Source organism: Gracilinanus agilis, chromosome 1 (assembly GCF_016433145.1).
Source record: "Gracilinanus agilis isolate LMUSP501 chromosome 1, AgileGrace, whole genome shotgun sequence".
Lineage (NCBI taxonomy): Eukaryota > Metazoa > Chordata > Mammalia > Didelphimorphia > Didelphidae > Gracilinanus > Gracilinanus agilis.
Genome location: NC_058130.1, coordinates 514,223,573 through 514,237,614, shown reverse-complemented (window position 1 = coordinate 514,237,614; position 14,042 = coordinate 514,223,573). Strand labels below are relative to the sequence as shown.

The 14,042-nt window shown below is 33.7% G+C and overlaps 1 protein-coding gene across 2 annotated transcripts in view; it reads right to left on the bottom strand.

The window, feature by feature from the left end:
- The window catches only part of TMEM68 (transmembrane protein 68), a 31,582-nt gene that overhangs the window by 7,703 nt on the left and 9,837 nt on the right, over positions 1–14,042 (bottom strand). The window contains exons 3-5 of one of the 2 annotated variants that reach the window (XM_044658007.1): positions 11,965–12,158; positions 6,074–6,134; positions 5,450–5,589 (exon numbers count right to left, since the gene is read on the bottom strand). In XM_044658007.1, the coding sequence (XP_044513942.1) occupies positions 5,450–5,589; positions 6,074–6,134; positions 11,965–12,158 (395 nt within the window). The remainder of the gene's footprint in view (positions 1–5,449; positions 5,590–6,073; positions 6,135–11,964; positions 12,159–14,042) is intronic. The other variant, XM_044658008.1, reaches the window with a different exon arrangement.

Here is a 14,042-nt window from a genome sequence, read left to right as displayed (position 1 = left end):
TTACTTTCAATTTTATTAATTTCTCCCTTGATTTTTAGTATTTCTAATTTAGTTTTCATCTGGGGATTTTTAATTTGCTCACTTTCTAATTTTTTGAGTTGCATGCCCAATTCATTAATCTCTGCTCTCCTTAATTTGTTAATATATGTACTCAAGGATATAAATTTCCCCCTGAGTACTGCCTTGGCTGCATCCCACAGAGTTTGGTAGGATGTCTCATCATTGTCATTCTCTTCAATGAAATTGTTGATTGTTTCTATGATTTCTTCTTTGACAAATTGGTTTTGGAGAATCATATTATTTAATTTCCAATTAGTTTTTTATTTTCCTGTCCAGGTGCCCTTACTAATTATTATTTTTATTGCATTATGATCTGAGTAGGTTACATTTATTATTTCTGCTCTTTGCATTTGTTTGCAATGATTCTATGCCCTATAACATGGTCAATCTTTGTGAATGTACCATGTGCAGCTGAAAAGAAGGTGTATTCCTTTTTGTCCCTATTTATTTTTCTCCACATATCAATTAGATCTAATTTTTCTAGGACTTCATTCACCTCTCTTACCTCTTTCTTATTTATTTTTTGGTTTGATTTATCTAGATCTGAAAGAGGAATATTTAGATCTCCCACTAGTATGGTTTTACTATCTATTTCCTTCTTGAGCTCTGCCAGTTTCTCCTTTATGAATTTGGATGCTATACCACTCGGTGCATACATATTGAGCAGTGTTATTTCCTCATTGTTTATATTGCCTTTAATCAGGATGTAAAGACCTTCCCTGTCTTTTTTAATCATATCTATTTTTACTTTGGCTTTGTCAGAAATCACAATTGCCACTCCTGCCTTCTTTTTCTCATTTGATGCCCAAAAGATTTTGCTCAAGCCCTTAACCTTAAACTTGTGTACATCCACCCGCCTCATATGTGTTTCTTGTAGACAACATATGGTAGGGTTTTGGTTTCTGATCCACTCTGCTATTTGCTTCCGTTTTATGAGCGAGTTCATCCCATTCACATTCAGTTATAATTATCAGTTGTGCATTTGCTGACATTTTCGTATCCTCCCCTATTCCTACTCCTTCTTCTTAAGCTATTTCCTTTTAAACCAGTGATTTGCTTTAAGCGTGAATCCCTCATCCCCTCCCTTGATTAACTTCTCTTTCTACCCCCTCCCTTATTATTCTCCTTTTTTTATTTTTAAAGGCCTAATAAATTCCCTCCCCCTTCTTCTCCCCTCCCTTTTTTGACCTCCCCACTCCCCTGCTCCCCTTGGTTTATCCCTTCTGACTTTCTCAGTAGGGTTAGATAGAGTTTTATATCCCAATGGATAATATAGCTACTCTTCCCTCTCCGGGTTGATTACGCTGAGAGTAAGGTTTAAATATTACCTCTTAATGCTCTCTTCCTCTCCTTCTTATAATAGTATTGGTTCCCTCCCCTTCCTATGCCCTCTTTGTGTGTAAGAGAATATCCTATTTTTCTCATTCTCTCAAGTTTCTCTTGGTGTCCCCCTCCATTCACCCTCCTCTTTCCCACCCCCCATATCATCTTAGATCATTTAGTATTCCACCCTCTCCCTATGAATTATTCTTCTGGTTGCTATAATAGTGAATACTATAATAGTGAATAGAGTTCACTACAGAGAATTATACATAGCATTTCTCCACTTAGGAATACAGATAATTAGATCTTACTGAGGTCCTTAAAAAGGCAAATTTAAAAATTATGAGTTTTCTTTCTTTCCTCTCTGTTTCTTATTTACCTTTTAATGTTTCTCTTGATTTTTGTAGTTGGATATCAAACTTTCCATTTAGCCCTGGTCTCTTTTGTGCAAATACTTGGAAATCTTCAATTTTGTTGAATGCCCATACTTTTCCCTGGAAGTACATAGTCAGTTTCGATGGGTAGTTGATCCATGGTTGAAGGCCCAGCTCTCTTGCCTTTCTGAATATCATATTCCAAGCCTTGCGGTCTTTTAAGGTGGAGGCTGCCAGATCCTGTGTGATCCTGATTGGTGCTCCTTGATATTTGAATTGTCCCTTTCTGGCTTTTTGTAAGATTTTTTCTTTTATTTGAAAGCTCTTGAATTTGGCTATTATATTCCTTGGCGTTGCCCTTTCTGGGTCTAGTGTAGAGGGTGATCTATGGATCCTTTCAGTATCTATATTGCCCTCTTGTTATAGAACTTCAGGACAATTTTGCTGAATAATTTCTTTTAGTATGGAGTCCATGTTTCTATTAATTTCTGGTTTTTCTGGAAGACCAATGATTCTCAAATTGACTCTTCTAGACCAGTTTTCTTGGTCTGTCACTTTCTCATTGAGATATTTCATGTTTCCTTCTATTTTATCCATCCTTTGACTTTGTTTTATTTGTTCTTGTTGTCTTGAGAGATCATTAGGTTCTAATTGATCAATTCTAGCCTTTAGGGACTGGTTTTTGGCTATAACCTTTTGGTTTTCAGCTATGATCTTTTGGTTTTCCTTTTCAATCTGGTCATTTCTGGTGTTCAATTTGCTTATCAGTTCATTTGATTTCTTAGCCTCACTTTCCAATTGCAAAATTCTGCCTTTTAAACTGTTATTTTCTTGCCTGGTTTCCTTTTGAGCTATTTCCCATTTCTCTAGCCAAATCTTTTCCAACTTTTTCGTCATCTCATATTTGAACTCTTCAAGAGCTTGTGACCAGTTTTCATTATATTGGGATGGTCTGGATGCTTGTTTGTTCTCCTCTTCTGTTTGCTCGGTTGTCTGGATATTCTCTGTGTAAAAGCTGTCGAGTGTTAAAGATTTCTTCTTCTTCTTGTTAATTTTTCTCTTTTGGCCTTCCTAATTCTGGGTTGCCATTGTTAGCCCAGCCCGTTCTCAGGTTTATCCTCACGCTGACTCAGGTCTGGTTTTTCTCAAGGTCAAGCCCCCTGGTAAACCCCCTTGCTTGATCCTCTGCCGGAGGCTCCTTTACAAGTCTCAGGGCGCTTCTTCCACAGTTGTATACCCATCTGCACTGGTTCCCCACTAAGGGTTTCAGAGCCTTCGCTCACGCGCACCTGTGTGCACATTCAAAGTCTGTGCGCGTTCTTTAGCCTTTTGGGGTCCTAAGTCTTGCTGCTCTCAGGAACAGGCCCTGGAGCTGCCAATGACTCAATGGGTGCCCCAAACTTGCTCTATTTCTCTTGAGCTGGCTTTGGAGCTATAGGTGGTGTGGTGTGTGTGTGTGTGGGGGGGGTTGCTCAGCCCGCGATTTAGTGAGAGCTGTTTCACCCCTTTATAGCATGGAAATGCCCCGATTCCACGTACCTTCCACACTGTGCCCTGTTGTGGGGTCCCTCCATTCATCTGGATTTGTTTTTATGTCCCCTTGAGGAGTCCCGTATGTTTCGTTTAGGAGAGGTTAAGCGCTGCTTTTTACTCTGCGGCCATCTTAACCATGGGAATCTCTTGAGCTATAAATTTCCACCACAATTTAGCTTCTAACCTTTTTTAACCTTTGAAATGCTGATTAAACATTGTGTCAGAGCTATTAGGGATCAATAATAAAGAAAAAGGGGAAAGGGAAATGTTTTTTGTTTAACAGAATTTTGAAAAGAGTGCTAATTAGGACAATTAAAGGCTTACACAAAGAGCTGAAAGGGGAAGGGTGGGGGTTTCTCTATTCTCTCCTTTAGGAAAGTTTGGTACTTCAAATCTTCTCCAGAAGGGGTCTAATTTTTCACTAATTCTCTATTGGGACATTGCCAAAGGATATTGATTGATTTACTTCTATAGCTATACTAACTAATATACTGGAGAATAATATATAATCTTAAATCCACACACACCTATGTCTTAATTAATTAGATCTAATTTTATGTATAATTTTTAAAAAACTCTTACCTTCTATCTTAGAATCAAGACTAAGTATCAGTTCCAAAGCAGAAGAACCAGTAGGGGGCTGGGCAGAGTGAGTTCATGTGACTTGACCAGGGTCACATACCTAGGAAGTGTCTGTGACCACATTTGATCCTAGGACCTCATATTTCCCGGCCTGACTATCTATCTAATGAGCCACCCAGTTGCCCCTATGTATATTTTAATACCTGAGAGCTTCAACTTTATATTTCTTCTCCCCAAAAAAATGTTTCAATGGTAAAAAAAAAATTTTAATGGAGAAAACAAGATAAAGAAACTTATACCAATCAGCAAGCATAGATGATGAAACTGAAGTCTAGAGAGATGATTTGTTCAAGATCATATATTATTTACTTATTTAAGTGGAAAAGTCACTTTTTTTCAGGACTCTTAACTGCCACCTTCATATCTTTTACAAAGTTGGCATTAACAAATACTTGCTGAATTGAATTAAACTGAAAATAATTTTACATCATGACTGTATCTTTTAGGCATTTATTACTACCTCTGACTCACTTAAATTTAATGAATAGGCCAGAAGGAAGACAATAAAAGCTCAAGATAGACTTCGTTAACATCCCAAGAAAGTATAGATTTATTAGAGAAAAGCAAGAGAATTCAAATAAATGTATGCTACATTGCAATGAGGGTTTATTTGGGGAAGACAGCGCCAAAAGAAAAGATTTCCTAACGTATGTGACAATATTAGCCCAATATTGCCTTGGCTATAGCCAAAGATCCAAAATCACTGCTCTTATTAGCAGTATGATATGATGGAAAGAACACTGGACTGGATGTCAGGGGACATTGGTTTTGAATTCTAGCTCTGGTATTTACTGTTGTAAGTTGGTGGTATGGGTGGCAGTAGTGGTGGTGATAGTGGAAAGAAGGATCCCTCTTGCCCTAAATCTTAAACTTTCTTTCATACCACATCCTTCATAAACTGTACATTTCAGTCAGTTCTTACTCAAACATGATATTCTATCTTCCCTCCAGGCAATCACACAAGCCATTGCCTATGTATAGAATGGGCTGTTTCCTCATCTTTAGCTTTCAGGGTCCTTTATACTCCTTTAGGCTTGGTTTAAGTGTCACCTCCTTTATGAAATCTTCCCTGATTCCCTAAGTTCTTAAGAGTATGTCCCTCCTTACTCTAATTATATGTGTGTATGGTCTCTTTCTTCAGTATAAGCTCCTAGAGATCAGGGGCCATTTTGTTGTCTTTGTAGTCACAATACTTAAAAGAATCTAGCAAATCACAGACACTCAAAACAATTTTTTGTTGAACTGAACTAAGGAAGAGTTTCTCAAATTGTTCATAGGTCCTAACATTATTTAGTAAAGCCAGTTCTTTCAAATGTTTTTATCTAAAAATAACATACATTCAAATTAACCCATGTATTTTTCCTAAGCAGTTTAGTGGATTTCTTTTTTTATTGTAAGTAAGTCATTTTTCCAGAATGGGAAGAGACAAATTATGCCATTTTCCTTTTACATAAACAAATATAAAATAGGAAATGAAGAATAGATGTTCTAAAATATTAAAATAAAAAGTGAATTACCTTCTCAGCTAGTTGTTCTGCTGTCACCTTTGGATCATATGGAATGGGATCACCTAAATAAGTGCGTAATTTGACTGGAAAGCCTCCATATAGTGGGGCAAATGGATACCGGAATTTTTCATAAAGCCATCTGAATAACTCTGTTTTAAAGTAAACATAAATATCATGCAAACATGCAAATATTATTTGCAAACCACCCTTCTAATTGTCTGGATAAATGAGAGCATATCATAACTTTCTTAATTGCTAATAATGGAATCAATACTTGGAATTCTCATATAAAACATACATACATACATTTATGCCAACAGATATAAGTGCATAGCCACACACACAAACACACACATATATGTGTACACTCAAATGCATTTTTTCTAAGACTCAGCAACAAAGAGTTAGTATGACAAACTGAGAAACTAGAGATGAACTTTTCAAGGCCCACAACTGACATGTCTTAATATATGTAAAATGCCATCAGTGGATATCCATTACCAATTTACTATACAAATTTAGAGTAATTATGACACAATATAAAAAATTTGCAGTGTTTATGAAACAATTTTCAAATGCAAAAAATATTTTTAAAATATTCAACTGAGAAAATTAATATGATATACATCTTACTTGTTCCTCCAAGTGATCTAAATCCTTCTCGAATATTTTGTGTAAACATGGGAATGATGGGCTAGAGGAAAGTAAGAAATATCAGTAAATAACAAATATGCTAAAATAGTTTAATGGACATCATGGAATTGTAACTATCATTAAAGTTTTGAGGCATTTATCTTGTGATTACCAAAAAAAATGAGCTATTACAAGATAAAATATCAGACAACATATCTCCCTAAGACAAGTTCAATTTACTATCAAAGGTCTATAGACAATTGGAAATACTACCCTCTAGTGGTAAGAAACAAAATTTGTTCTAATAAAGTGATATTCTGCAACTGCTTCTGAGATTCAGAATATAAATTCATTAATCTCTTCATAAACAGTGAAACTGGCAAATTAAATTGGCTTAAATAGGAGACTGAAAGAAAAACAATATCCCAAATGTTCACTGGGGAAGAAAGCAAAGACTGATGACAGATTATACTTTGGCAAAATTATCCTCCACGTGGTCAATTAAAGTAAGTCTCAGAGATGCCAGGACTTAAAAAGATACTATCAAAGTTACGGAAATAAGTAAGACTTTTCTTTGTTTATGGTTATTAATTCTAAGCTAACATTAATAAATAATGTATACAAGTCAAATAGAATCATAACATTTAGAAAAGAAAAAAATTACCACAAACATTCCTTCTACCACTAGTTTTAAACAATTCTTTTTCACTGATTCATTTTTACTTTTCTACATATTCATGGCTTAGTATGTTAAATAATAGACTATAAAATATTATAAAGTAATGGATGGACTATAAGTAGGTAGTGCAACTGTAAAGTATGAAATGTGAAGAAAAATTGGATAGGAAATGTTAACAGATAGCAAAGTTTAGCTTTCTCTAGAGTACATATCAGTTTCTAGACTTAGGATTCTGTAGAAGGTTCCATACTATTGTTATCGTATTGTCTCTTGTATAGTAAATACAGGTATCTGAACTAATGGAAATGAATGATATTACAATACCATTCATTAATATAATCAGCTTTAGAATACATTCTATAATTTTGTTTGTTGCAGATTTATCTTTCAAGGCAAACAGGATATGTGTTGTGTATAGTTTCAGAGAGACAAGTTCAAAGTAGTCTTTTAATATCAAGGGGCAGGAGATAGTGTGGCATTTAGATTAAGGAGAAATCAAGACAAGGATACCAGTTAGACTGCTATTAAAATTACTTTACATACCTTAAATATAAAATAACTGGGTTGGGGCAGCCAAGAAATACATGAATTCATCATCAAAAAACATACTAAGAGCTAAAAATTTTGTGGTGAATTACTGACTTTATGCATTATCCCTACGTGACTGCATCACTGAATTTCTTATTTTCGTATCAACTGAACATTGTTCTAAAACACTGATAATTAATAAAGCCCCAAGTTATGCTTTAATACAAGAGGAGGCAAAATTATCCTTTGAAGTGATACACTTACAAAGTCTGACAAGACACGGGATGTTTTAGTCATTCACTCTATGCTGGACCTGATAAGTCCACATCTAGACATCAGGATAAACCTGAAGGATTGGCTAGGGGTGGACCCTACATGCCATATATCATAACTCTTACTTGATGATTCCAAGGGTACTGGATGGTTCTTGAGTTAACTAGCTTGAAAAGAAATTCCTTGCCTTTTTAATTAATTCACGCAAGGTTTCTTGGCTTGTTTTCTTAATTGGAGAATTAAAGACACAAAAATTACTTTCCACAGTTTAATTAAACAATACTATGAATTTCTAATATAAATTTCTTTATTGGGATGCCCTCTATGAATAAAGCAGTCTAATGATTGGCCAAGGATTTAATCTTATATACATGCTAAAACACCTAAAATAAAAGTATCTTAATTTTCAATCAAATTATTCTAGTTAGAATAAATCTTTTATATTCAAACCAAGCCTTCTTAAGATTTTTCCCCAAATAACAAAATTTTCCATTTAAAAAATCTATCACCTAAGCCTACAATTGTTTTCAAATTTCTCTGAATTTAGAATTACTCAATATGGAAATTTCATCCACCCAAATATAGCCATTTCTTCACACTATAATTCTAGTTAATTCTCCAATAATATCTATAACTCTAATTGCCATAATTCATGATTAAGAAGGCATATATAAGAAAGGACATCCATGAAATTATAATGATATACATATGCTAAGGAAAGATTTCACTAGGTCATCTAGAGAAACCCCTTTAACTATAGAGATCAAGAGACTCACTGTGTTATGCAGTCAGATACTGTCATAGATACCAGTTGTAAGGAGTTTTGAATTCTATTGTCTTCTCTGCTTCTGCACCTACCTGCCTTGCTGTGTGATCAAGATCCCTTCATCTCTCTGTGCCTGCGTTTCCTCATCTGTAACCTAAGCATAATTACATTTGTCACCTACCTACCTTTCAGGAGTATTGTGAGAATTAGCAAAATGATGTCTTTATTTTTAGTCCCTTAATGGCAGCTGCTAATCCAAACCAGTAAAGCTACTTTGTGAGTCAACAATTTTAGAAATCTTTTCTTCACTCATAAAGGAATGTTTCTGAAGTTCAATGAAGTTTTTCACTAAATCTTTCACTCAAGTCTTATTGATCAATGCCTTTTAACATATTTAACAGTTATCTCAACATATTGCTTTCCTTCAGGCTTTATTCATACTTCTACCTAAATAAATTAATTTCCTTAAAACTTCAAACTTCAGACTTTTTAAAAAATTTCAAATCCATCTGTGTTATCATCATTCTTAACTATTAGAAAAATCAATTCACTCAAAGTTAAATTACCTTAAACAATTTGTAGGTTTCCCCATGAAATATTGTTGTTTTTAGCTTTTCTTATTGCTTTTAAAGAATAGTTCCTAATGTGAACTGCCATTAATTTCTGTGCCAGTATGCTGATACCATTTCCTTTTTATCTCAGAATTCACAAGTTTATGTAAAAACATATAAAAAGTACAAAAAATAAGTTCAATATTTCATGAATATCATAATTAAATTAAATGCAGAGTTTTATTCTTCCAGCATTATATGAACAGAATTTTATTTTTTAAATAAAAAGGTGATTACTTATAATTATATATTCCCTAACTGCAAATTAATGTACTTAGAGCAATAAATATAACTCTTTCTGGCCACTAGGGTGCCATTAGGCACACTAAATCAATGATGCCCTAAGGTAATACACAGACACCAGGGAGAACAGAGATCAGTGACTTTAATTTTATTGTAAATGTTATGGTTATTAACATTATGTTATGTACATGCATGTGTATGTATAAGTATGTATTATATATACACATATGTTAATTAGGAAAGACATCCACTTTCAGTTCTTTTTTTCAAAGAGAAGACATGAACTAGTTGCATGTGACATCATTTATTTTTATTCAGTTTTCTCTTATAACCAAAGATACATTTTGGCAAGATGGATAGCCAGCTTAGAATGCAGTTTATGGTCACAGAAAAACAAGATTCTCTCTATATGAAGCTTGTTGGTCTATACCAGTGGTTCCCAAACAATTTTGGTCTACCACCCCCTTTCCAGAAAAAATATTACTTAGTGCCCCCTGGAAATTATGAAACCATTTATTGAACTCATAATAGAATGTAATAAAAATAAGTGTGACCATCACAGCCTCTCTGGATTGCTACAGCACCCACCAGGGGGTGGCAGTGCCCACTTTGGGAATCACTGGTCTATACTAAGATTAAACTTATTGAACTGTAAACTCCATGTGGAAAAAGATGAACTCTTATTCAAATTTTATTTCTTACCTTGCATCTACCATAGTTTTCCTGCACATTATTAAATTCTTAAGCATTTTGTTAAATTGAACTGAACCTTGACTTCATAAGCACCATATTCTTAACTATATGAACAAGAGGAAAACAACAAGAATAACAGTAGTATCTCAAAGGTACAAAGAATTATTTTTATACTGGATAAGCTAAAACTAAAATGGAAAGCCAAAGGAGGAAAAATCTCTAATAAAAGAAATTATTCTTAAGATAAAATATAGAACATGGACAATGGAGAATATTGTTAATTGGCAAAGTAAAAGCTAAAAACAATGGTATGTAGACTTTCTATAGAATGCCAGAGGAACAATTCATCTTATTGATTCATCTAAAATTATACAAATTCATAAATCCTCCCCTTACTTATGTGAGATCATTGTTCCATCACTCACAGGCAAAAATTGTGAATTTGTCACCATCTGATTTCTGTGCTTGTGTAGTTAAAGAGTGTAACATCCATGATCTTAAGTGGAGTTAAAGCTGCCTCACAGAATTCCATAGTGCCCCCCAGATCTCCAGGAGAGGGGGCAGTTGGGGCAGAGTATAAAAAGCCAGGATACCCAACTTACAAGGACATTTTGGAAACTGCTTTTTGGGGTTCAAGGGGCTGGGAAGGAATCAGGTTCCTCTTTTGGTTAGCTCATGTCTGACCTCAGGGAGTAGGGTGTTACTTTGCTGATTTACTCCATAGAGACTATACCAGGCTGTGAGCACTGGGAAAAATTACTTCACTTGCAGGATCTCAACTAATCCCTATTTTAAACAGATCTTCAATCAAGGTTATCTTCACCATCTTAAACTTAGTAACATTAGATCAGGAGAAAGGTTAGTTAGTGAGATAAAAGATAAGTTATTCAAAACGCTTTCCCCTCTGGGGAATGTGAAGCCAACAAGTTTATTGAAGATTTTAGATACCTTACCTCCTCCTCATTCCTAAAATCAGCCTCCCTTCTCCTTGTTTTCCTGAAATTAATAAATCCCTTTCCTAGTTAAATTTGGGAGCCCGTGTGAAGTTATACTAGGCTATACTTACCATCAAAATACATTACCTAAGCAAAATCTTTATCCAAGCAAGCACTGGTACAGCTATTGTCCTGAGAGCAAGTCTGCTGTACTGAAGACAACTTGAACCTTTACTATCCTAGGGTTTAGGGAAAAGTCTTAAACAGTGGGAGTGACTAATCTCAGTGGGATTATTTCCTATCAATATACCAATTTAGCCCTGGATTAGTCAAACTTGTTCAGCCTCCATTACTTGATCTAAAAGGGACTCAGTTAATTGTTATTTCCTTCTGCTCTGCTTCAAGAGGAGGAGGAGGAGGAGGAATTCTATTCACTCCTACCCCTCCCCTTGCTATAATAGCAGCATCCTCCTTGCTCTGACACCATTACTAACCATTGCCAATCTGACCCAACTCAACAGAGGTCATTGAGAGTAGAATTTTTCAACCAATCATTGTGTCTTATAAAAACATATCAAAATCAATCAGACTAAATAATTATACATATAAAATGATTTCTTACAATATTTATAAACATTCCTTTTTTAAAAAAGAGTACTAGATAATCAAATATATTTAAAAGAATATGAGTACATTGTTAATTAGTCTTTTTGGCATATTCTGCTACACAGTTACACCCACTGTCCTTGGGTCAAATATATCTCACTTAAAAATGCTTATGCTAAACTGTCTACAATAAGTGGTGGCTTGCAATAAATCATATAGATCTATAAATTTAAAGTTTTTTTCTCTCTCTCTCTGTTTCTCCCCTGTAAGTTCTACCTCAAATTGAAAAAAACCTGATAAATTAGAGTTATGAACAAGATTTTTACTATCTGATGGGAAAAAGCTGAATTCAGGACTGTTAAAAAACCTATTGTTGGTAGTGATCAAACTTCCAGATTGTTTTTAAAAAATGATCTTACTTTTGAAGGAACATCTATTTTAACAGCACATTTATAAAAAATCACATCTTTATAAAAGTTTATCATACAAAGGAAAATATTTAAACATTTTAAGTCAACATAGTTTCACTTTAGTAATAAATTTTTATGACAACTCACCACTTTTGCATCTATAGCAACCTGGGCAAAGCCTTTACGATCACCCCACATTATGCTGTAGTTCTCATCACTAAGAAGAGCTTCTCGAACTCCACCTGGTGAAATAGCTAACAAATGGCCACCTTTCAGCACTTCAACACATTTTTCTCTTGGTCCGTGAAGAGCACAAAATACATCAAGTAACAGACTAAATCCTGTCAAAACATATGGATTAAGCTAGATCAGAAGAATTTCTTGTTTCAGCTCTCAAAAGAAAAAGAAAAAAAGCACCATTAGATTAGATTAATGATAATTCTGTGCTATTTTTTTTTCTCCCAAACAAAACTCTTGAGGGTTTTATTGGTGGGAGCTTTCAAACTCCTAAACTTGGTTTGAAACTTTATTTTCTCACACAATTCTAAGAGAAAAAAAAGGCTTTGGAAGCAACAAAAAAGATGTATTATTACAAATAATTGTTGAAATTGATTTTATTCTACAATAGACTAAGAAAAACCAATAATACATATAAAACCATTAAGAGTTTCTAGTGGAATTAAGGCATGTGAACAAAGTCAAATCTCTAATTTTCAAGTTCTAGTACTGTACTATAGTCACTATAGTTAGATCTGGTTAAAGTTTGAGGGCACAGAGTTATAAATTAATGTTAATAAAAATGGAAAATAATTGGCCTATAGGGCTTGTTTTTTGTTAAATGTATAGTTTCCCTAATGCTAGAAAATAAGAAAGGTTAAGGAAAATTTTGCAGACTAATAAAAATTCTAATATCCATGCAAAGAAATGGGACTCCATTCATCATCCATCTACCCTCTGACTTCCTAATTTTGCGCTGGCCAATCCTAATATACTTTCCTCACAAAATCACCCAATTCTTCCAAGACACAATTAAAACACTATTTCCTTCCTTCGCTATACTGTATTAAGGCAGCTAAGTAGCCTAGAAAAATAGAATGCTACATTGGAATCAGAAAGATCTGATTTCAAACACTGCCTCTGATACCTATTAGCTGAGTATCATCATTTAAAATCCTCCAGCCTCAGTTTCATCTGAAAAACAGGAATAAATAGAAATAGCTCCTATCATATGGCTATGAATGGATAGATTATATATACTATGTTGTATTTTGCAAACTAAATAATCATAAAATGTTAGCTATTATCATATTCATTGCATATTTATTCTCTTTTTGCTTATATGTACCTATCTTTATATATTATAAACATATTATGTAAGTTGAAACATTATATAAGTATATTATAAACATATTATATAAGTTAATAAGTTAATTATATATAATTTACATACATCAACACATACATACATTTGTGTCTTTCTCCCTATTGAAGATAAACTTCTTGAGCACAAGTATTATTGCATTTTTGTGGGTTTTTTATATCTCTTAGCACCTATAATAGTGCCTAATAAATAGTGGATGTTTAATGGTTTTTGATTAACTGAAAACTAATACATTTATAACTAAATATAATCTCATAAGAGAATTAAAAAAAGGGTTGTTTCACAAGTTTTTAAGTTGTATTTTTCCTGTTTGTCCTAATTACAGAGAAAAGGTTGAAATATAAACACTTAAAAAGTCATGCTTGCAAATGTGATTCTATTTAGCAATTTACATATGTCCATGACACCATTTAATTAGACATTATTTATTAGTCTGGCAATGTGGGATTTTTGTTGTTGTTAAGATTCCGAAGAATCTTGAAAATTTTACTTTTGCCTACTTAGAAACAATTTTTAGAATTGGAAAGGGCCTTGGAGATCATCTCATTTTAAATGAGGAAATCTGTCTCTAGAAACAGAGTCAAAATAAAACATAAGTTACTTCGATAGAGCTTCTAACACTACTATGATAAAATTTGCTTAAATAGTCTTTAAAGAGATGTTAAGTCTTAATGAACACATATAAAGAATTAATTACTCAATCCAAAAGTAGGAAATCTACCAGTTTGATGAAATAGGAAATTATTATTCTTTGAAATAATTTTTTCACAGAATACCATCAAGGAAAAAAAATGACACAATCTAAGTTTCAATGTAATTTCCAAACTGGCAGCAGTGAAAAGTT